Here is a 25,339-nt window from a genome sequence, read left to right on the forward strand (position 1 = left end):
GTCCCAAGCTTTAAACATCTCAAGGAGCACTGTGCAAGCCATCATATTGAAATGGAAGGAGCATCAGACCACTGCAAATCTACCAAGACCCGGCCGTCTTTCCAAACTTTCTTCTCAAACAAGGAGAAAACTGATCAGAGATGCAGCCAAGAGGCCCATGATCACTCTGGATGAACTGCAGAGATCTACAGCTGAGGTGGGAGAGTCTGTCCATAGGACAACAATCAGTCGTACACTGCACAAATCTGGCCTTTATGGAAGAGTGGCAAGAAGAAAGCCATTTCTCAAAGATATCCATAAAAAGTCTCGTTTAAAGTTTGCCACAAGCCACCTGGGAGACACACCAAACATGTGGAAGAAGGTGCTCTGGTCAGATGAAACCAAAATTGAACTTTTTGGCCACAATGCAAAACGATATGTTTGGCGTAAAAGCAACAGCTCATCACCCTGAACACACCATCCCCACTGTCAAACATGGTGGTGGCAGCATCATGGTTTGGGCCTGCTTTTCTTCAGCAGGGAAAGGGAAGATGGTTAAAATTGACGGGAAGATGGATGCAGCCAAATACAGGAACATTCTGGAAGAAAACCTGTTGGTATCTGCACAAGACCTGAGACTGGGACGGAGATTTATCTTCCAACAGGACAATGATCCAAAACATAAAGCCAAATCTACAATGGAATGGTTAAAAAATAAACGTATCCAGGTGTTAGAATGGCCAAGTCAAAGTCCAGACCTGAATCCAATCGAGAATCTGTGGAAAGAGCTGAAGACTGCTGTTCATAAAACACTCTCCATCCAACCTCACTGAGCTCGAGCTGTTTTGCAAGGAAGAATGGGCAAGAATGTCAGTCTCTCGATGTGCAAAACTGATAGAAACATACCCCAAGCGACTTGCAGCTGTAATTGGAGAAAAAGGTGGCGCTACAAATTATTAACGCAAGGGGGCCGAATAATATTGCACGCCCCACTTTTCAGTTTTTTATTTGTTAAAAAAGTTTAAATTATCCAATAAATGTTGTTCCACTTCACGATTGTGTCCCACTTGTTGTTGATTCTTGACAAAAAATTAAAATTTTATATCTTTATGTTTGAAGCCTGAAATGTGGCGAAAGGTTGCAAGGTTCAAGGGGGCCGAATACTTTTGCAAGGCACTGTATATGTTTAGGCGCTTCCAGGAGTTCGCACAGCCACGCACAGCACAGAAAGTCCCGGACCCTCGTTTACGTTGTGCTTAATCCATTTTTGGAGAATCAGTGGGTTCTTTTGATTTCATTTTGACTCCGTCATCACACTGCTAACTTCAACAGTAACTCATGTTTTGTCTAAACCGGAAGTTCGGGGCAGAAATTTTCCAGGATGGCGCCACCCATTTTTTGCTCAGGAAACTTGTCTAGATAGGTGGGTGATGATTACAAGCGAATTTTGATGGCGTTTTTCACCTGAGGCGATGACTGGCTCCTTCATCAGTTCCCTACTGATGGGACACATGAACTCGTCAGGGCAGTCGGAGGTGCTCTGCTCCACCTTTAGGGCTTGGATTCTTCTCAGGAGAACCCCGTAGACCTCAACAGACTCTAAAAGACATTAGTTCACAACTAATGAGCTAAAAAGGTGGGCAAAATATGTACTCACACTCTGTAAAGATATAGTAATTGTACTCAAGTCAGGGAGGTCAGACTTTAGCAGGTGCTTTCAATCTTACACCATAGACTTCATAATTGTATTGACGGGTCACATCCATCAGCCACTGCACAACGCTTTCAAGTAGAGGGCCGTCCTACAGTCCGCTTCAGTTATTCGCAGTTAGTCAACACATGCAGCGATCCAACGCCGGATTTAGGTTGAAAAAGTACGAAAGCTGTACCGCATACAAACAAGAAGGATTGTCTCAGGAGTGATTTCTTCGAGGATTCAAGGTAATTATTATATTTTTCGTACTATGCATGCATTTTGAAACGTTGTGGAAAAAAAATCAATGGGAGAAAGTAACCGCTAGGGACCAGCATCATTCTTCGACATATTTAAGTAAAATAAATGCTAAGTGCCAGTTTTTTTTTTGCTCTTTTAACCAAAAAATGAGACTCTTTTACGTCCAATTCTATAAAGAATTCAGGGATTTAAGCATTTATTCACAAGAATTTTCACCGGAAAAGTTCTGTTTACATTTGGCGGCCGCCACATTGACTAACAGACTCGCATTATTCTTCAATATATTTACATGAAAGAAATGCTAACTCCACATTTTTTTGCTTTTAACCAAGAATCAAGACTATTACGTCCAGATCTATAAAGAATTCAGGGATTTAAGCATTTATTCACAAGAATTTTCAACGGAAAAGCTCTGTTTACATTTGGCGGCCGCCACACTGACTAACAGACTAGCATTATTCTTCGACATATTTTCATAAAATAAATGCTAACCGCACATTTTTTTTTTTGCTTTTAACCAAGAATCGAGACTGTATTACGCCCAGATCTATAAAGAATTCAGGGATTTAAGCATTTATTCACAAGAATTTTCACCGGAAAGCTCTGTTTACATACGGCGGCCGCCACATTGACTAACAGACTAGCATTAATCTTCGACATATTTACAGTACGTAAAATGAATGCCAACTGCACTTTTTTTTGTTGTTGCTTTTTACCAAGAATCGAGACTGTATTACGCCCTGATCTATAAAGAATTCAGGAATTTAAGCATTTATTCACAAGAATTTTCACCAGAAAAGCTCTGTTTACATATGGCGGCCGCCACACTAACTAACAGACTAGCATTATTTTTTGACATTTACATAAAATAAATGCTAACTGCACGTTTTTTTGCTTTTAACCAAGAATTGAGACTGTATTACGTCAAGATCTATAAAGAATTCAAGGATTTAGGCATTAATTCACAAGAATTTTCACCGGAAAAGCTCTGTTTACATTTGGCGGCCGCCATATTGACTAACAGACTAGCATTATTCTACGACATATTTACAGTACGTAAAATGAATGCCAACTGCACTTTTTTTTTTTTTTTGCATTTAACCAAGAATCGAGACTGTATTATGTCCAGATCTATAAAGAATTCAGGGATTTAAGCATTTATTCACAAAGAATTTTCACCGGAAAAGCCCTGTTTACATATGGCAGCCGCCACATTGACTAACAGACTAGCATCGTACTTCAACATATTTACGTCAAATAAATGCTGTTTTGTTGGGGTTTTTTTGGCTTTTAACCAAGAATCAAGACTGTTTGTGTCCATATCTATAAAGAAATCAGGGATTTACAAGAATTTTCAACGAAAAAAGCTCTTTGTCTGCGATTCCACTCTGTCAGCTTTGACGCCCACGCCAACAATGCAGGCCCCCTATTAATAGGCCCCGCGCCCGTCAATATCATTATGAAGCCTATGCTTACACGCCGATCGTCTTTTCCAGATCTTGTCATAAGTCAGATCAGTTCATTTTTGTTTCTCATCCAAAATTTCTGTTTATGTCAATGCAACCTAATCGATTTACGGCTAGTCTAATCCGACACGCTGGAGAGCTCATATTGACGCGTACGTGCGTACAGACGACACACTGTTCCTCTTCGGCGGGCAGAGGGAGTGCAAGTCATGTCGATGGCCGTTAAGAAAACTTTCATTCGTCACCTTGGCACAAATGAGGCCTTTTGCATTTTGACATCATTCAAAGAGACACTTGTGTCTGACGGTTCTCCACTTAAAACGATCACCTTATCTTGCCTTTAATAATTCATCCGGCAAAATCAAGATTTTAAGTGCCTGCAGGGTGGTGATTACCAGGCACCCCTTTTTCATTGATTTATTATTTTAAATATGATTTGTCGCCGGTCAGTCACCAAAGAAAATGATGTGACTGCTTTACAGATGCCATATTCACCTTATGAACCATTTTTTTTTTTTATCTCCTGTTTGAGATGGACGATTTACTTTTTCAAGTAATGATGGTACAGTACGACGTTGTCATGGAGACCGGCAGCAACGACGGATACCTTGATCGACCTCGCGGCTGCCAATCATATTGTTGCCTGGCTCGAAAAGGTTGCGTGCTAGTGAGGGTGGATTGTTGCACGCATAGACTGCAAAGGGGATTGTGTGTGTTTTAGGATAATCAGAGCATTGATAAAAGCGGCTTATGTTTATGCTTTCCATTTCAAAAACTCCCACCACGTGCGTGTCGCACACACACTAAGCCACTCGCCTACTGACCAATTCCCATCTTTAAGACCGCGTCTTCGCTCAGCTGCTCTAGCTGGCGGCCGTCGACTCCGTTGGCTTGAAAGACAGCAGCCAGCTCGGCGTCCAGTCCTTCCTCACGCAGCCAATCCTGCACATCCTCCCGCGACCAATCAGGGAGCAGCGACCTGGAGGAACGGGATGGCTGCTTCCTCCCTGACAAAAACACAGCACAAAGAGAGGATATGACACACACACAAATACACTTTTATCCACATAATGACACTAGTGCTGCAACGATTGATTAAACTGAGTATTTTGTTTAGAAAAAAAAAAGCTTTGAATCAAATTTTGCTGCTTCGAGTAGCGTTGTAATAGTTTGTTTTGAAAGTGTTTGCACTTAGTTTTATTGATTTGGGTGGATACACTGCCCTCTAGTGAAAACAGTGAATATGAAATAACTCATTTAACATGGCTGAATCCAGCTGCTCCCTGTTAAGACCAACATAAGTTGTTTTTTTTATGCCTTCGTTAGTTAGTTTACAGCCGTTAGCCATTTTTTTGTGGGAATGTGAACGATTTGTTAAAGCATTGTTAAAAAAAATTTTTTTTTTTTTAATGCATTTTAAAGCATTTAAGCTAGCGGACTTTTGCTATGCAAGTCAGCTAATTTTTCTCTTGTTGCACTTAGATCCTTATTCATTCATTTTTATACCATTTAAGGCTAAGCTCAGGTGTTTGATTTTTAAATAACAGTGCAATTCTGCATAGTTTGAAGAAAAACTCGGGAATTTTGTGTTTGCATTCAATGCTCATTGGTAAGTGCAATCTTAACAAGCCTTTGTTTTACATTTCTAAAATTTATTCTGTGATGCATTAAATGTTCTTAATTCGATGACTCGATAATTCGAACCAAATTGTTGATAGATTAATCGATTATTCAAGTAATCGATAGCTGCAACCCTAAATGACACACTTTGTAACACAAAAAAACTCAACACAATGGCTGACATGGACGATGACAGACATCCAGTCCATTTGGACTTCCCTCCAGTTCAAATGGATTGGACATCTCTTTAATGACAAATTTAAATGCAGAACAAAAGGACCGAAGCTTGCAGAGATCCATCATCGTCAAAGGAACTTAATCCTTTATAAGGCAAGTGATTATTAAATTAGTTTTATTGGCACATAAACTTCATAATTGTATTGACGGGTCAAGTCACCCAGCCACTGCGCAACGCCTTCAAGCAGGGGGCCACCCCACAATCCGCTTCAGTTATTCGCAGTCGGTCGCAGCTACACATGCAGCGATTCAACACCGGATTTAGGACAAAAGTACGTAAGCTGTACCGCATGCAAACAGGAATCATAATTCGCAATAATTACGTAAAACAAATGCTAACTGCCCGTTTTTTTTTGTTTTTTTTTTGTCTTTTTGCTTTTAACCAAGAATCGAGACTTTTATTTTCATATCTATAAAGAATTCAGGGATTTAAGCATTTATTTACAAGAATTTTCAACGTAAAAAGCTCCTTGTGGTGATAAGGCGGCACTACAGTGAGTTAAAGACTAGCAGCACATTCGACATATTTACGTAAAATAAATGCTAACTGCCCGGTTCTTTGCTCTTTTAACAAAGAATCGACACTGTTTTACGTCCGTATCTATAAAGAATTCAGGGATTTAAGCATTCATTCACAAGAATTTTCAACAGAAAAAGCTCTTTGTTTCCACTTGGTCAACTTTGACAGAGATAGGCCACATATTAATCGGCCCCGTTCTCGTCAATACCATTATGAAGTCAATGATTAGCAAAAATAAAGTTGATAAATGACCTGGTGTCACCATACGTGGACATCACATTTTGGGTCATGTAGGCCACAATATTAACATTTGGTAAAGTAAGACGTCCACATACATGGATGCAAGGTCTACAGTATGTTATTGCTTTTATTAGTCATTTTGATGGTTTTTAAACGAATACACGTACGATACAGTGGATCACAAAAGTGAGTACACCCCTCGCATTTCTGCAGACAATAGCCACGTTTACATGCTGACTTTTTTTCATACCGATTCAAATCATTCCGAACGGAAATTTCACATCAGCTGTTTACATGTCACTTCATCTATTCCGATCCAGCGTTTACATGTGTCTGCCTTTATTCCGAAAGGACGTTTGACAACTGCCGTCTGACATGCGCAGATTAATCAAAACAAAGCGTCACGTTGCAAAACATGGAGATCGATCGTCAGATCAGCTGCTGTTTTAACTTTTCGAGTGGAAACAAAACTTCAGAATGACACGCCGTTCATTTAAAAAGTTGTGTGGGTGCGCTGTGCGTGTGCTTGGAAGCCATGTTGCATGTGACGTTACTTACGTCACCACGTCAGTACGGAGCATGCGCAGAAAGAACGCAGACAGACACCATTCCGCTTCCCTGTTTACATGATATAATTTTACTTCTAATCGGTTTGGGAAAAGGAATATTCCACCCCTGTGAATCGGAATGAAATTCCATTCGGTTTGGGCCTGTTCATTCCGAATGAGGTGTTTACATGGAACACATTTATTCGGTTTGAACAAATATTCCGATTGAAATTGGAATATTTGGCTCCATGTAAACGTGGCAATTTAAGGATATCTTTTCATGGGACAACATTGATAAAATGACACTTTGGCACAATGAAAAGTAGTCTGTGTGCAGCTTATATAAGACTTAATTTATTTTCCCCTCAAAATAACTCAAAATATTGCCATTAATATCTAAACCCCTGGCAACAAAAGTGAGTACACCCCATAGAAACTACGTACACCCCTAATTGTCCAAATTGAGTACTGCTTGTCATTTTCCCTCTAAAATGTCATGTGACTCGTTACAGGAGTGCTGTCAGCATTGCTGCAGAGATTGAAGAGGTGGGGGGGTCAGGTACACAAGAAGGCCCGCCCGTCTCATCAGACCATACGACATGGTTCCAGTAATCCATGTGCTTTGTTGACATGTCTTCAGCAAACTGTTTGCGGGCTTTCTTGTGAACCGTCTTCAGAAGAGGCTTCCTCCTGGGGTGACAGCCATGCACACCAATTTAATGTAGAGTACAGCGTATGGTCTGAGCACTAACAGACTGACCCCCCACCTCTTCAATCTCTGCATAGATAGATAGATAGATAGATAGATAGATAGATAGATAGATAGATAGATATAGATATAGATAGATAGATATAGATATAGATAGATAAATTTACTGTGCCCAAAGCAATTTACATTAGCTCACATTCATACACCACGGCAACAATGAATAAAATAGCATTAATAACAAACTTTTCATAAACTTCCTTGTTCCTTGTTTTTAATATTTAAGCTATACATATTTAAAAGAAAAGCAAATAAATAAAACATTGTTGACTCATTGCCTGTCAATGACAACGATAGACGTACAGAGAACTGACAGTGAATGCTCATGTGACGGCGCTAAATGTCCAGTCCATTTCGACTAGGGTTGGTAGCGATCATTCGATGCCAGGCTATCCCAGTCAAAATGGATTGGACTTCTGGCGCCATCAATGTCAGAAAATTAATTTAAAAATAATAATAAAAATTAAGCGCCCTGGAGTCATTTGCAACCATATCACCACCAGGAACATGTAAGGGCTCTGCTGGCCCCACGGATAGCATGTGGAGTCTTGTAGTCTAGAAGGCTGAGTCATGGATGCGTAGTGCCAGAGACAAACCTCAAATGTGTGTTTTTTTTAATCACTTGAACAGACAAGTCAGGAAAGCTCACGTCATTGTCTCCAGCCGGGCATCAATGGAACGACACATTAGCCCCACCTGTGCTATCTAATCCTTCCATTTTTAGCAGTACACCCATGAGTGATCACAAGACAATCACTGTATTTTTTTGTGACAACCACAACAAGTATTATTAGTATTAATGTAATGACAAACATTGTACGGTAGAAAATTAACATGCAGATAATAAGACAAAGATAGTAATAAGAACATATTGACCTTGGCAGACAGGCTGCTCCAACTCAGCTCCTGCAGACAGACAGGAAGGAGAAACCATTTATTTTGTGGAAAAGAACCACATTGACATGAACAAGTGGAATATTTGAAGACTGACTGATGGCAAATGTACAGTAAAGCCACTCTAGGATTCCCCGGCTTTTTCCTTTGCGTGAGCTTGGAAAATATCATTTGAAATAAAAGGTTTTCCCAGTGCGCCATAAAACATCAAAAACACGCTATTGTGTGTAAAAGTGATGTATGATCCTCCGCACACTTCATTCAATTGCAGAAACGAGCGGTACAAATTAAACTTAAGGTCGGATTTCTCGATCACACCCATCATTTATCGTATTGGCCCGAATATAAGACGGGGGTTTTTTTTGCATTGAAATAAGACTGAAAAAGAGGGGGTCGTCTTATATTCACGGTCTAGACATTATACCTATTCACGACGCTAGATTGCGCCAGATATCATTGAAGCGATGTCATGTCATGACAGATCTCAGCTACGCTCCCCATTCACGACACGAGATGGCGCCAGATATCATTGAAGCGATTTTCTGTCATGACAAATCTCAGCTACTCTCAAGTTTAACCAGTTTGCATTATTTTATTGCAATGTTTTTCCTTATTCAGATTTGTTTCAAGACTACAGTTACAGTAAGACTTCACTTTGATGGTTAATGCAGTTATTGCAATTTGGTTGTTTTATCACAATAGATTGGTTTATTTCTATTTAAAAAACCAGAAGCCATTCATTTACGAATGTGATTGCACTTTACTTTACATATTTAAATGTTCAGATATTAAGATTTGAATGAGGCAATATAACATGCTTTTTCTCTCAAATTTAATTGTTATAATCATTTGTTTCAGATGTAATGTAATTATTTTCTGTATAAAAATTAATTTGGTGTTCAAAATGTCTTTTTTCAAACCTGAGTCTTCAAAACGAGGGGGTCGTCTTATATTCAGCGCCGTCTTATATTTGGGCCAATACGGTAGACTGTATTTGGTTTTTTTTGTGTGCATGCTCGAAATAAAAAAGCATCATCATCATCAATATAAGCAATTACATAGGCGAGTAAATTCAAGTGATGTCATTAATTCAGCTTCATACTTTTAGTGACTTTTTGTTGAACTCATTGTCTGCCATCGACAGCAATAAATGTCCAGTCTCACCGTCACATCATTTCCTGTTGACTTTTTGGTCAATTCTTTTACCTGGTTAGGCCTTTACAGGTCACGTCCTGTTGATATTAGGTCACTGAATAGGAAGTCACTCAAGAATGTCCCATAATGAATAGGAAGTGACTCCAAATCAACAGGAAGGAGCCTGTAAATGCCCTAAAACGAACAGGAAGTGACCTGTAAATGCCCACAAAGGACTGGCTGTGAATGTTCTAGTTTCAGTAACTGGATTGGACGTCTAGCGCTGTCAATGGTAGTCAAAGAGCTAACGTAGACGCTATTCAAATGGAAGATTTTGGTAGCAACCTGTTGTTGTTGTTTTTTGTGTTTAAATCGTGACAGACACCCATTTAAAACGATATATCGATTCCTGGTGGGAGCCTATCGATAACCTTTTGGGATACCACGTTTTATCTTTTCGATTTATTGTCACATCCTTACTTTTTACCGGGCACTGTTGTTATTTTCACCAGGGGTCAACCACCTCTTAAATATAACCAGTGTTGTTAATTTTACTTTTTAAAAAAAGTAATTACAGTTACAAATTACTTCTCCCAAAAAGTAATTGCGTTAGTAACCCAATTACCTGAATTTAAGAGTAATTAGTTACTTGGCAAAGTAACTAGTGATAATTTTCATGTTATGTTTTTTTTTCTCAAAAAGGTCACACAATGTGAAGTTTAAAGGGTTTTTGGGACAATTGGCCTTAGCCCAATTCTTTACCCTCCGCTTAACTAGACACAAGGGTATTGCGATAACTAGATAGTAACCTTTGCTATGTGTGGAAGTCATTTAAAGTTGTGAATCAACCGTTAAAGTTGTTAAAATTGCTCCCGCTATTGCATTAGTTCCCTTCTGTCTACTTTCAACATGTGTAAGTTTTAAAACTGTTTCATCAAAGATAGATTTAAGTCAATATTTCGCCGATTTAGGACCATTTTAGATTAAAAAAAAAAAAAAAAGTAGGTTCGCTAGGAAGGATCTCTACAACAGAGCCTTCCAGAGAGGTCTACTGCTTTAAGATGGCGGCTGTTTACTAACGCATGTAGTCCTTAAACATATTGCCAATGCAGCCGTGTCTAACATTTGCATCTAGTTCAATAATATGTGATATCTACCGTATCATGTGGGCGTAGTTTGTAGGCTACAGTCAGGTATTATTGGAGCCACCAAGCATCGCGTTTGCAACGGCGTCTTCCCCACTCCTGCTCTGCTCTCTCGTCTCCGTGCGTCCGTCTCTCTGACTTTTTTTATTAAACCAACTTAGTAATGCATAGTAACGCACGCCTTTCCCGCCTCAGTAACGGTAACGGCGTTGCCAAGATGAGACAAGTAATTAATTAGATTACTCACTACTGAAAAAAATAATGCCGTAAGTAACGCCATTATATTGTAACGCCGTTATTAACAACACTGAATATAACATCGTCCATCCATTTTTGATGAAATTCACACTACCCCATCTCTGCATATTCCCGCTCACCTCTACAACAGCGAATAACCAGGCGTCATGGCGACAAATCAAGTTGCTAACGTAAGCCGAGGTTGCGAACAATGTACCGTTTAACATACTGTAATTTTTGGACTATAAGGCGCACCTGACTATAAGCCGCAGCTGTCCTCACTGTATCATGGAATATTTACACCAAAAGGGATTAACCGGTAACACTTTATTTGACAGCGGCATCATAAGACTGTCATTAGACCAAATGAGGATTTGAACAACTGGCTGCAAAGCTTCATTGCTCAAGAAGCTTCAGTTGCCCATCACTGCTCCCTTGGGGGAGACAGTCAACCTCTGCTGCCACCTGCTGTCAACACTGTTGTCGTCCAACTGTCTCCTAGCATGCATTGCATCCCTACTGATGTAAATTGCAATCAAAATAAATGTTCTGTGCCAATTATTTCCTCAGTTACTGTTGTAGTTCTTTATTTAATTGCTAGTTATGGTATTTGGTAACACTTTACTTGACAGTGGCGTCATAAGACTGTCATAAGGCCATCATAATTATGGCATGACACTGCCATGAGCATTAATGGATGCTTATAACAGATGTCATTTAGTGTTATCTGGCCAATGATCTCACTTTTGACTGGATATAAAAGATCTGATCTGGACATAAATGGAGTTTGTGACATAATTTGCTGGATGACACTAAATGACAATCATCATAAGCATTCATTAATGCCCATGATAGTATCATGTCATAATTATGACGGTCTTACGGCAGTATGATGACGCCACAGTCAAATAAAGTGTTACCTATTAACCCGAATAAATCAAATAAACCACACTGGATTATAAACCGCAGGATTTAAACTCAAAATGAGAGGGAAAAGTAGCGGCTTAGACTCCGGAAATTACGGTATATTAAATCCTAAACTCTCGTATCTAGTGCATGGCTTTTAATAAAACAAATGCACACCATTAGATGTTTTACGGCAGACTTAAATGTATCGTCTGGAAATGAAATAACTCCTACAATTTTCAATTAAATTTAAGACAATTTAATACCTTGATTATCTGGATTTAAAATTTAAGAAATTTTAAGACTTTTTAAGGACCTGCGGGAACCCTGAATGGCGTACCGCACGCATGCTATTTTTAGACCGTGACGTTGCATCATAAAGCGGAAGTAAAGTCGAAGTGGGACATTATAGATCCGCCCTCACATAGAAACAACGTAATTTGTGCTACTTTTCGCCGGTAATCTTTCAAAAACGAACATGCCGATCACACATTGCTTTTTTTCGAACTTGTAGAAACGACTCTAGACATTACGACACATGAAGGATGTTTTCTTCATACGTTTCCGGAAACCAAAAATTCGGGAGGAAAAAATGTGAAGACCAAATCAACTTGCACGGACTTTAACACCAGCTCGGTGAATCCATTCACATTTCATATGCAGTAAACATTTTGTTGAGTTGGCATGGTCTTTCAGAGGACAAAGAGGTAAGCCATTTTTATATTTTTAACTTATTTTTTTTAGCGTAACGTTGTGCCGTACTGCTTCTGTCTGACAATAAATGACCTGAAAAGAATTACAATGGTATCTGACTGCCACTGTTACCGTTTCTGTTATATACTGTGTGTGTGTATATTATATACAGTGTTGTTAATAACGGCGTTACAATATAACGGCGTTACTAACGGCGTTATTTTTTTCAGTAGTGGGTAATGTAATTAATTACTTTTCTCATCTTGGCAATGCCGTTACCGTTACTGAGGACGGAAAGGCATGCGTTACTATGCGTTACTATATTGGTCGAAAAGTCTGAGGGAGACGGACTCACCGAGACGACAGAGCAGAGCAGGAGTGAGGAGGAGGCAAGAAAGTTGTGACGAGGAGCAAACGCGATGCTAGGTAGCTCCAATGATACATGTTGTAGCCCATAGCCTACAAACTACGCCTGCATGTTATGGTAGATATGGTAAACATGGTAGATATCACATGTACTGTATATAGATATAACTAGATGCAAAATGACAGACTTGGCACTAAATGTGTTAGTAGACAGCCGCCATCTTAAAGCAGTAGACTTTTTAGGACGGCTCTGTTGTAGAGAACCTTCCTAGCGAACCTAAGTAACTTTTTATCTAAAATACTTCTTAATCGGCAAAATCTTGACTTGAATCTATCTTTAAATGATGAAACAGTTTTAAAACTTTCATATGTCGAAAGTAGAGAAGGGAACTAATGCAATAATGGGAGCAATTTTAACAACTTTTAACAGTTGATTCAAGGTAAAGGGTAAATTAGGGTAAAGAATTGGGCTTGGGCCAATTGTACCAAAAACCTTCACAAAAAACTTCACATAGTGTGGCCAATGTTTTTTTTTTTTTTTCAGGAAAAAAAAAAAAAAAAAGTAATTATCACCAATTACTTTGCCAAGTAACTAATTACTCTTACATTCAGGTAATTGAGTTACTAACGCAATTACTTTTTGGGAGAAGTAATTTGTAACTATAATTAATTACTTTTTTTCAGTAAGATTAACAACACTGATTATATATATAACAACTTTAGTAAGGGGGAAGTGTAAATAAATTATAGAATTAAGATTTGTTATCAATGAAAAAACTAAAAGGTTGGCTGTCACTGAGTAGCATTTGTGATCGCTACACAAAGCTAATTAAATTACCCCCAAGAACGGTCAGAGACGTAGGACAACCAGAGGATATATAAGAAAGACAGGGCTGATGGTAAAGGATAGCTTGTTGAAACAGGAGAATGTCATTGTCAGTCACATGGATAAAAAAGCTAAGGCTATGCGTAGGTCGGCTCGTTTTTTTTTTTTGTCTTTTTCAGCTTTCGACACTCAAGCCATCTCTTTAACTGAACATTTTTATGTTCTTCCACATCTTTGCCAGTGAATTTGGCACCAGGCACATCATTTTCGGAGAGAGTTGGTAGATTTAGCTCTGTAAACATCTCCTTCATACACGATTTCCATTTATTTCCCATTAGGGACAAACGGTGACTTGTCCCTACTTAGCAAAAGTAGCTAATGTCATGAATATTAATGAGCGGAAGTGACGTGTTGCTTGCGGTACGCCATTAAGGTTGGGGATCACAACCATAATCAATAACCATCAAATACATAAGAATGTTAATTTCCCCAATGCTTACTAGTTTCATTATGTCCATCTCCTATCATCCACACGTTAACTGTTCGATCCATGGAGCCAGTAGCCATGAGGCAAGCTATGCTGGGAGAGAGGGCCACTGCAGTCACATACCTACAAGAATAGAAGATTGAGTAAAAGTGCATATGCGTGTGTGATTGACATTCACATTCTAATCTCGAGAACTACTTGAAAGCACTTCTGGCCAACACACTACAACGATAGAGCCTCACTGTACCGTGGCCTTCTAGGAGTTGGGATGGAGAGGTTATTAATCAAGCTTCTTTTTGATATGAAAGCTCTGCTGCACTGCGACTTTTTTTTTTTTTTTTTTTTACCTGTCATGTTGTTTTAAAGTGTGCAGAAGTGTTCCTGACTCCTGCGAACAAACAAAAGCATATTTAGTCTTTTAGGGGATCCAAAACAACAAGTCAATATGTTTGGATGTTTGTTACACACCGTGTCATAAACTGCAACACTTTTGTCCACTGAGCTGTTAAGGGGGAAAAAACACATTTTTACATATGTTATGCAGCGGAAAGGACACAAATTGGGTACGTGATTGTGCATTTAGCACCATAACTAAGCGAATGAAATGTTTAACATAATAAAACAGTGTCCTCTTGTGGCCAACTGGGAGAGACGGCAGTCTGCTGAGGACTCCACGTTTTCCATTACAAAGTGAAGCATCTTGAAAACAATTACTTAGTAACAATCACTTGTTATAAAAAAAAAAAAAAAAAAGGACCAATAAAAATAATTTCAAAAGATTTTTCATCGAGTTATATCCATTCAACAAAAGTTCAAACGTGATTAATTCTGATCGTTTTTGCAAAGTTGTGCAAATACATCATTTCTGATGCTTATTTTTACTTCGTCTTAAAAATATGAATATTTCAACTGTTGTATACAGTGAAAGGAATAGTATCATCTCCCATATTTGCTGTTTGACTGATTGTATTACTCCAACACACCCAATATAAAAGAAATAGCATTTAATGACAGTTTAAGAAAACCAGTAGAATATATCTGTATCTGAAGTATGAGTGGAGCTGGAATGATTGGAAATTGCAGCACAACGGGCAGAAAAGGCTGCCTGCTGAATACGGAAGCCCAACGTGCGTGTCATGCAGCTGACTGAGCGAGATTGATGCTGACGGATCGAGACAAGCAGGTGACCACCAAATCCTGCCATCAGCTCTTCTGGTAACCAACAATGGGCAGTCCAGAACAATAAAATGACATCCTCTCCTCCTACAAGGAACATCTGATAACGGAGGGACCCGCGACTGAGAAGTGAACACTCAGCACACACTCGGCGCTGAGGATAGCAAAATCCTCAACTCTCGTTGCCTTGACAACAGTAACGCCCCAATTCTCCTGTCCAATCCACAACAGACACTAATCCTAAACAACGCCCAAACACACTCTTCTTCCGGACCACAGCCCGCCTCACCAAAGCCTTCAAAAGACTGAATTCTTTAGCAAGCACCGTCTTTTCTCAGGAACGTTTTTGTGTACTTGTTGTTTGTCGACCCTGGAGTCAGCTTTCGTCATCGCCTAGTTCTATTTACTGTTTTGCCTTGCTGTATGACTGCTGTTGACTTGGAATCAACTTGTGTTTCGAAACCTTTTTGCAGCTTTTAAAATGGAGTCAGTACAAGGGGCTAAAACTAAGGTGAATGTGCAGAGTTTGGCCTTTGGCCGGGTTGTTCAGGCACCGCCGGCCCGGGTCGTTGGAATTGTGCGAGAGCGGTTCGGCTGGCGTGATTCCGGCAATCTGGCTAATAGGCCAAATTCCAACAAGTTAATAGGTTAAATTAATTTTGAAGACAGTATTGGAATGATTGATTTCAGTCTTATTTGAACAGGAGTGTGTAGACATTTTACATCCACTATTCTTTCTTCTGTCAAATTGAAGAGAATTTCCAGTGCGTGATTGTGTCTTACCCGGAAACAACAAGTTGGCCATCAGAGGAGAAGGCACAGCACAGAACTGGAGCAGACTGACTGGACAGTGCGTGGAGGAGCTTTATAACATATGCTGAATGTTGACAAAAGACACACACACACAAGCACAGAGTGTATTTGATGGTTGGCAGTATGAAAAAAAGCAATATCGTTATTAAATGTCAGAAGGTCCAGCAGGGCATCTAAACAATGCAAACAATAAAGTTGTACGAGATTTAACCTCAAACTGCAGGCCATCACATCAATTCATTCAAGATCCAACACTTTCCTTTGACCTCGGCGAAGATTGAAAAATTCATGTGTATTCATAAATCCAACTCAGTGCAACATCAGGTTGTATTGTAAAACAGGCTAACCATGTCCTTGTAAACGGGTTACCATCCATATCATCAAGCGGCTGTCCTGTCCACAGGAGGCAAGTCGGACATGCACGTGGCTGTCATCTGTAAAGATAGCAGAACGATCTTAACCGTCAACTCTTCAATGCATGTCTAACATCTGTTTTTTTAAGCACATACAGTGGTATAAAAAAGTATCTGAACCTTTTGGATTTCTGCGTGAATTCACCATTACATGTGATCTGATCTTTGTCAAAATCACACAGATGAAAATACAATGTCTGCTTTAGCTATAATCACCCAAACATTTATAGGTTTTCATATTTTAATGAGGATAGCATGCAAACACGACAGAAGGGGGAAAATACATAAGTGAACCCTCTGCCTAAGGAGACTTAAAGAGCAAGTGAAATCATTTTTTTACCAAACATTTTGAGTCAGGTGTGTGCCCAATCACTAATGAGTGGTTTAAAGCTGCCCTGCCCACTATAAAACACACACTTGGTAAGAAATGTCTTGATGAGAAGCATTGCCTGGTGTGCATCATGGCTAAGATCTGCGATCAAGGATTGTTGATTTGTATGAAGCTGGGAAGGGATACAAAACCATCTCTAAAAGTCTGGATGTTCATCAATCGACAGTCAGAGATATTCTCTACAAATGGAGAGAGTTTGGCATTGTTGCTTCTCTCCCAAGGAGTGTCCTTCCACCAAAGATGACGCTAAGAGTTCAGCGCAGAATACTCAGAGAGGTAAACATAAAAGGACCTTAGAGTGTCTGCTAAAGACTTACAGAAATCAGTGGCACAGTCCAATATCTTTGTGAACACATCAACAATATGTAAAACTATGGCCATGAATGGTGTTCATGGGAGGACTCCACAGATGAAGCCACTGCTGTATTTAAAAAAAAAAAAAACATTGTTGCTCGTTTAAAGTTCGCAAAAAGGCACTTGGACACTTCACAAAATATTAAATGTGATAGTTCACTTACTTATATTTCCTCCTTCTGTCGTTGTTTGCATACTACCCTCATTAAACCTATAAATGTTTGGGGGGTTTTAGCTCAAGTAGACACCATTTTTTCATCTGTGTGATTTTGACAAAGATCAGATCACATTTCATGGTGATTTTATGCAGAAATGTGAGAAATTTCAAAAGGTTCAGATACTTTTTCATACCACTGTATTTTTCTATATTTTTTTATTCTGTAGTTTTCACGGTGCAAATGGTGCAACTCAGCTTTGAAACCTGTTTGAAACTGTCTTCATTGCACAAAATCTAAAGGGCTTATATAACATGTGCAACGCGATTTGTATTTCTGCATTTGTGGTGGCTTGTCTTAATAATAAGTGCGTTTCTACATGTGTTTGTCTTAATATCTGTGCTTTTTTGTTCAGGTGTTTTGCGAGTGTGTGTTTCTACATGTGTATGTTTTAATTCTGTGCATGCATTTTTCCTATGTTTCATTTGTGTCCGTTTCTGATGTGCACAAGTTTGTTCTCAGTGGGGTTTTTTTTGTTTTGTTTTTTTAATAATCTTAGGCTATGTTCACCTTTGAGAGTGCATCTGTTGTTTCTCTGTCTTTATCTCTTTGATCACAGGTAACAATTCAATTCATTCATTCATCTTCCGACACGCTTATCATCACGATGGGCGCTGCCAGGGATTTTGGGCCCATTGAAAAGATATCACTTTGGGCCCCACCACCAGTGCCGGGACACACACCCACACATTTAGAGTATTAAGTTTATCAACTACTTAATTTCCTGCATTCTGGTGAATTTGTGCATTTTATGCATTAGTTTAAGATGAAAATATATTAATGTAAACATACAGCATATAGAGCAATAATGAATAGACTGATATCATCTATCAGAAATGTACTGAAGGCCATCTTTTACGATCTAAATATATTTTCATTAGAAATATTCTCAAAGCAAATACCATAATGAATGACTTAGAATAAATGTTTTGATTGAACTTAACTATACTACAGTATACACTACAGTATACAGTATACAACTGTTTTAGTATGAAGAGATTGGTAAGGATTTGCTTGCTGCACTGATTAAATGTAAGGTAAAAGTGGAGCAAACACTAGCTCTTAGCCTCATCTGGAAACTCGCGATCTCCACTATAGGCTACAGCTCCGAAGCGAGGTCCCTTGTTAACAAACTAAATTCAATTGATGACAAATTAAATTCAATAAATTCTTGACAAACTGGATTGAAGCAGATTTTAAAAAAGAAAATTTCCACACCAACTTTCAACATAAGTAGGATACCAAAAAATGCCGTCATTATTTGGAATTCATGTTTTTGAATAGGTGCATGTCGCTCATTGAGGCCGGGAAAATCTCGTATTTCTTACGGAGTGAGCTGGGACATCGCTTTGGAGCTAAGATTATTGGGTTAATTTTCAGCAATTCACTGACACGAGACACCAACCTTCTTTGTGAAGTACTTTGTTACATCCTGTTGGCCTTTTCTATTCATCTCCTGTTTTGCTTTCTTTTCTTTCCGCTCTTGAAAAACCGATTTTTGTTTTAAAAATATTTCTGCACTACCGCACTCTGCGCGCTTCGAGTCATTGACTGGTGTAAGTGCGCACCGCTGCTCCTGGGCGGACTAAACCATTTAATGAGAATACGGAGTTTGGGGGTGGCTGGCAATACATATGCTCTCTGGTTGTTTACTTTTTGCGAAAAAGCAAATGATTACCTAATGTTCTAATTTTCTTTGTGGGCCCCCATCAGGGCATGGGCCCTTAGAATCAGTACCACTTTTCACCCCTATACGGCGCCCCTGCACGGAGGTCCCGTAACCTATCCCAGCTAACTATGGGCAGTACACGGGGTACACTCTAAATTGGTTGCCATCCCATCGCAGGGCACAATGAGACGGACAAGCATTTACTTGTACAAGTACTTGTACACAGGGTCATACTTACAGATAATTTGCAGTGGTCATTCAGCATAATGTGCATGGTTTGGAGATGTGGGAGGAAACCAGAGTACCCAGAAAAAACCCACGCAGGCACAGGGAGAACATGCAAACTCCAAATGTGGTGGACGTGCTAACCAGTCTTCCACTGTGCCGCCCGACAATTTAATATTTCAACAAAAATGTCCCCCTAATCAGGTTTTGGTCAAGTTTGAACCACAGAACTGCTTGCAAATCCAAATGTTTTGTGCAGTGAACTTTTGTTAGTTCTTAACTGACCGACTTCAAACTGTGGCGCGAAGGTGCAGCAGGTGACACCGAGGTCATGAGCGTCTTTCTCCACGTACATTAGGGCGCCGTCCACATCCCAAAGACGTAAGTCTCCCAGGGTACACCCGGTCACCAGCGTGCGGCCACAAGGGGAGAAGCAGCAAGCCGCCACGCTGGCCTCACTCACTGTGTTACACCTGCAAAGGAGAAGACTTCATTACCCTAGTTCTTGGTAATTTACATGTTTTCTACTGGATGGGACATTGCAGTAATGTACTACCGTGAACTGACTATGTTAACTTCTAAATTTCTAAGTTGCTCACTTTTAGGGGTGTGACAACAAATCGATATGGTGATATATTGAGATACTTTATATCCCAATAGGTTATCAATATGTTGTTTTAAAAAGGTATCACTGTAATAAAGGGAACCAACAGTTTGCTACTTTCAAAAGTCTATGTTGACTTGTTTACACGAATGTTGCAACAGCATAGAGTTGCTGTATTTTACAGAAATGTTGCACTGAAATATTTGAGGTAGACAGTTTTGACAGGTTGACTGCGAAAATGTTAAAAATGTATATATATTTCAATTCAGAAATATCTTTTTTCTTTAACTCAATGGCCGATTGCTGTCAACCCTCCCAGTCGAAATGGATTAGATGCCAACAGCTGTTAATTGTAGTGAAACATGATTGATCACTTAATGCCAGCCATTGCATTTGAAATGGATTTGATGTCTATCACTGTCATTGGCAGTGAATCATAGGTGAAGATTGAGAAGGGGCCGGGGGGCATAGCCCCCTCCACCCCAACTGGCCGAAAATGTCATTGCATTTAATTGACTTTCCTATATAAGAATTTAAAATTAAGACTTTGCCGGTAAAATGTCTATAAAAGTTGTAAAGTAATAAAAATACAAATAAAAATAACAAATAAATATATTTTTATAATGGGTCAAAACTATTTTTCGAACAGATCATGTGACTAGCACCTTGGAGACAGTCATTTGCTTCGCTTAGCCGAAACCACTGGAGGACAGAAGAGGCAAGATTGATATACGTAATTTTTTCAAACCTAAGCTTTCAAAAGCGACAACAACTACTCAGGGAGAACCAAGGATTGAAGATGTGGACCATGAAACACAGGAGAGCACCGCCAAAATGGTGAGCAGAATTTCAATTTGCCCCACTAAAGACGTTAATTGTACAACAGAGCCACCACCGTACTTACCATATTCAATGGATGACGATCTTGGCCAAAAGCATAGCTGTCCTAAGCAGCCTGATTTAGAAAAAAACACACACAAAAAAAAAAAAAAAAAAAAAACGCTCATTTTCATCAACATGTTGTGCCCCCCCCTACCCCCCAAAAGTCAAACTCCGCCTATGATTAAAACACTGATGTTGAGACAATCATTTGTTTACAAGAATTTGCAACAGTATAGTGTTGGTGTATTTATTTATAGAAATGTTACACTGAAATATTTGAGGTAGACAATTTTGACAGGTCTACTGCGAAAATGTTAAATTTTTTTTTTTTTTTTTTAAAGTACACTTTTCAATTCAGAAATATCTTGTTATTCTCTTTAACTCATCGGACGATCGTTGCCAACCCTCTCAGTTGAAATGGATTAAAGAGGTCTATCACCGTCAATGGCATAGGCGGAGAGTGACTTTAAGGGTAGGGAGTCCACAACATGTTGATGACCCCGAAACGCAGTGTCAGCAATAAAATTAACTTCGAAGAATATTTATAAAAACAAGTTGAAAATTAGCATTTTTTTGTTTACCAACATTTTTGAGGGGAATTCAGAATCAGGCTGCTTAGGACAGCTATACTTTTCACCAAGATCGTCATCCATTGAATATGTTATGCCCGACGGTGTTCTGTCAAATATTTCACTCCATCAGAAATTACAACTTTGCGTTAAAATGTCCGCGAATACAGCTGTTACAAAAGAAACACTACAAACTTTCTTTGAATAAAGGAATATTTACTTACGTTTACTCATGGACTGACATGTAGAAAAGTTCTCCTTAGACACATACTGCCAGTTAGCTGCACACAACAACTGCACGCCACTCTCTCACTGTTTACATCTTCACCGTGTCATTAAGGATTAATTTTCGCCATATTCGTGTTGAACATGTATGCTTATGATGTTACATGTTTATTTAGCACCTGTGGATAACATTGAGAGTCCAACTGAATGTAAAAAAGGGCTTATTGACCACCACAACAGCTATCGGAGCAAAATATAAAGATGCAAAATTTGGCAGAACAATCTTGCCTCAAAGCAAATAACCGTCAAACGTGCTAGTCACATGATCTGTTCAAAAAAATAATTTTGACCCAATATAAAAATATTTTTTCATATCATTCATTTTTGTTGTTTGTTTTATTACTTTACAACTTGTATAGACAATATTTTACTGGAAAACTCTTAATTTTAAAATCAGGTATAGGAAAGTCAATGCACGGGGGGGACCATTTCGAATAATAAAAATAATTACTTACCTTCTTTTTATGGCTAGGTTCAAACAAAAGCAGTTGCGCGACGTCTGTAAACGGGTGTTCCCAGAGTAAAACAAATTTTAAAAATTTTTTAAAAGACCGAGGCGTTATTATTAGGGCTGTCAAACTTATCACGTTAAGAGGCGGTAATTAATTTTTTAAATTAATCACATTAAAATATTTAACGTATTTAACTCATGTGCGGGACGACCCACTCATACATTGCCCCAAACAGACTACAATGGCGCCGTTTTATGTATATTGAGAGCTAAGAGGCAGAGACAAGCGAGAGGAGTGGACTCAGGCATTCATTGGGGCCGCGCTACTTATTGGCATAAGCTTTGGCATCTCTTCCACAACAATTATAACTATTGTGGCGAGGAACGTGGGGTAGAGTGACAGGCGATGTTTTTATTGACATCCTGTATTGAACACAACGCAGAGAAAATATAATATTTGCAGCCACCACTGACAGTCATGGTTGCCCAACTTCCCATCATGCATTTGGGCGGAACAGTTAAGTTGCTACAGTATCATTTACTGAAAGCACAACAAAAATAATATTCCTATCCTATATCCTATCCTAAGCGCTTCAATGCAAAGAGAACTGGCATTCCCAAGCAAAATAACTATGCAAAATACACATAAAACTTACTCAGATTTTGGTCAAACTCTATTCAAACATTTCGTTTATCTCAACAAATACACCAGATGGCAATATTTAGTCACAATATACAAACTATCAGAGGTCTCGTACATTGTGAAGTCAACACTTAAATGTACATAAGGTACAATGAACCCAGAAACTACAGCATCAGTCGAGGGGTAAAACGCACCAGAAAAACATATATATATATATCTCTAATTCAGACATGTCCAAAGTCCGGCCCGGGGGCCAAATGCGGCCCGTGGTCAAATTTCATCCGGCCCCCAGCCTCTGTCATAAAATCAATAACGTCTGGCCCGCACACAGACTGATAAATTGGTCAGCAGGACTGCTACCAGCATATGACGTAGCTTACACACTAAATGCTGCCCCTCATTTACCCACTAAAAGGCAGCAGCACTCTGAGCAACATCACCCTGTGTAACCCTTTACTTCCAATTTCCTAAAATGGCGACAATCAACAACAAAAAAAAAACAAACAAAAAAAGTTGACTGTGACGGCCGACGCTACGATAGGTGGAAATTAGACTATTCCTTCACTAAAATACTCAACAAATGTGTCTGCCTCATTTGCTAAGAGGCAGTCGCTGTTTTTAAAGTGTTAACGTGAGGCGATATTACCAAACAAGACACGGTGACATGTACTACAAGTTTACAAGGAAAATACGCAACGAGAAATTGAAGAAACTTGAAGCCAGTTTAACTTCACAACAGCAGAATTTTGCAAGAGCCCGAGAGTCGAAAGAGAACGTCACAAAGGCTAGTTGTGAGATTGTTGAAATTAATAATTAAAAAAATAATAATAAAGCAAATGTAACACCCAGAATAGCTTGCTAAAATTTGCTTAAATATATTTGTTCGTCAGCCAAGGTCGGCCCCCCACATTGTTACCACACAGAATCTGGCCCCCTTTGCAAAAAGTTTGGACATCCCTGCTCTAATTAATGTAAAACTCGCCCTTGACACCTTGTGGTGTATTTCAGTCACTATCTTCCACAATGGCGAGCTATTAGTTTTTTTTGGATTAAAAATTTTACTAATTTTATTAAAACGAAAACATCCAGAGGGGTTTTAATATAAAATTAATATAACTTTCACAGAGAGAATGTTAATGATGTTAATGCCATCTTGTGGATTTATTGTTATAATAAACAAATACAGTACTTATGTACAGTATGTTGAATGTATATATCCGTCTTGTCATATATCTTTCCATTCCAACAATAATTTACAGAAAAATATGGCGTATTTTAGAGAAGGTTTGAATTGCGATCAATTACGACTAAATTTTAAACTGTGATTAACTCGATTAAAATTTTTCAATCGTTTGACAGCTCTAGTTATTATACTTTTATTAAATATGCTATTGCTCAAAGTCCAACTGTCCCCCTTACTTGCACACGCTCGGCGCCCCATGTTGCATGTTGCCTGGGGCCCCCGGGGACCCTTGCTACGCCTCTGCATGTATCAATACTTCTATCATCATATTGTGAGAGGTAATCGTTATCGTGAGACTTAAGTATCGTAACGTCAGGTCCGCAGTTCCCCATATTCACTATACCTGATTAACGTCCGGGAAGGAAAGTCCCAAAGGGCCAGTGTCCCATCACTGGCCCCTGCCATGAGGAGGGAGGCATCGGGGGCGATCGCACACACTCTGAGGGGGCTGCGTTCAGGGTGGCGCAACTCCGACTCCACCTCACCGGACTTGGAGCTCCACACCAGCACGGAGCCGTCAGCGGAGCAGCTGAGCAGGTAGTCCCCGCTAGGAGTGAAGCAGCAGCTGCGCACACCGTAGCCGTGACCCGAAAGGGGAGAGCAAGGAAGCTCGGAGAGGTCGGCTACATTGTACAGTCGCAGGCTCTTGTCGCCCGAACCTGTGGCCAACTGGGAGGCGGAGAAAGCGCAGCAAATCACCTCGTCGGTATGATGTTGGAGGCTTCCGATTAATGACACCATACTGGAAACAGACAAACAAGTGGGAACTGTCCTTCTTCCTCTATTTGAGAAGAGAGTTTGTCACAGTGAACTCACCATAAAGTCGGACAGCGTTATCAGTCACCTGACCCGAATTACAAAACGATCCAAAACCACGCCTAGTGCAATGTTTAGAGTCCACATAATAATGACATAATGATGATTCCGATCAGGTGTGCCACAGCACCTTCGGGGACATCCAATGATCGGAAACAAACAATAGACAAAAAGTAAAATTGCAAATAAAACAGCAGACTGATTTCTAATGTTCATCATTAGAAAGAAAAAAATGACATTACTAAAGCGTGGCCTTAATGACTAAAAAGCTTCTTTTTTTTAGTATACACAAGAGGGCGCCACATAGTAGTCAATTGTTTGTGTTGGTCTTCACAACATTTATGTGTGAAGTTTACTAGTACATTAACATTGTTGACATACTGAAGCGCCAATCACGTTAATTTTTCTGGGAACGACTTTTCAAATAATTTCTTGAGTTACATTTTAAGAAATATCTGGTTTTGCCTCTGATGTTCTGCAAGTGGGTTGCCTCATATGATAATAATGAAAGACAACATCAGACATGTCCAAAGTCCGGCCCGGGGGCCAAATGCGGCCCTTGGTCAAATGTC

The 25,339-nt window shown here is 39.4% G+C and overlaps 1 protein-coding gene across 3 annotated transcripts in view; it reads right to left on the reverse strand.

Annotated features, from left to right (window-relative positions):
* LOC130927537 (WD repeat, SAM and U-box domain-containing protein 1-like) overlaps window positions 1–24,830 on the reverse strand; it is a 31,953-nt gene extending 7,123 nt beyond the window's left edge. The window contains exons 1-12 of one of the 3 annotated variants that reach the window (XM_057853453.1): window positions 24,768–24,830; window positions 24,611–24,693; window positions 24,295–24,516; window positions 19,560–19,747; window positions 16,355–16,441; window positions 15,978–16,071; window positions 14,487–14,520; window positions 14,366–14,406; window positions 14,032–14,141; window positions 8,207–8,236; window positions 4,224–4,406; window positions 1,444–1,578 (exon numbers count right to left, since the gene is read on the reverse strand). In XM_057853453.1, coding sequence (XP_057709436.1) covers window positions 1,444–1,578; window positions 4,224–4,406; window positions 8,207–8,236; window positions 14,032–14,141; window positions 14,366–14,406; window positions 14,487–14,520; window positions 15,978–16,071; window positions 16,355–16,441; window positions 19,560–19,747; window positions 24,295–24,516; window positions 24,611–24,693; window positions 24,768–24,770 — 1,210 coding nt within the window. In that variant the 5' untranslated portion in view covers window positions 24,771–24,830. Of the gene's footprint in view, window positions 1–1,443; window positions 1,579–4,223; window positions 4,407–8,206; window positions 8,237–14,031; window positions 14,142–14,365; window positions 14,407–14,486; window positions 14,521–15,977; window positions 16,072–16,354; window positions 16,442–19,559; window positions 19,748–24,294; window positions 24,694–24,767 lie in introns of all 3 variants that reach the window. The other 2 variants (XM_057853452.1, XM_057853450.1) reach the window with 2 other exon arrangements.
* Window positions 24,831–25,339: the final 509 nt, after the last annotated feature.

The sequence above is a fragment of the Corythoichthys intestinalis genome, chromosome 12, assembly GCF_030265065.1.
Source record: "Corythoichthys intestinalis isolate RoL2023-P3 chromosome 12, ASM3026506v1, whole genome shotgun sequence".
Taxonomy (NCBI): Eukaryota; Metazoa; Chordata; class Actinopteri; order Syngnathiformes; family Syngnathidae; genus Corythoichthys; species Corythoichthys intestinalis.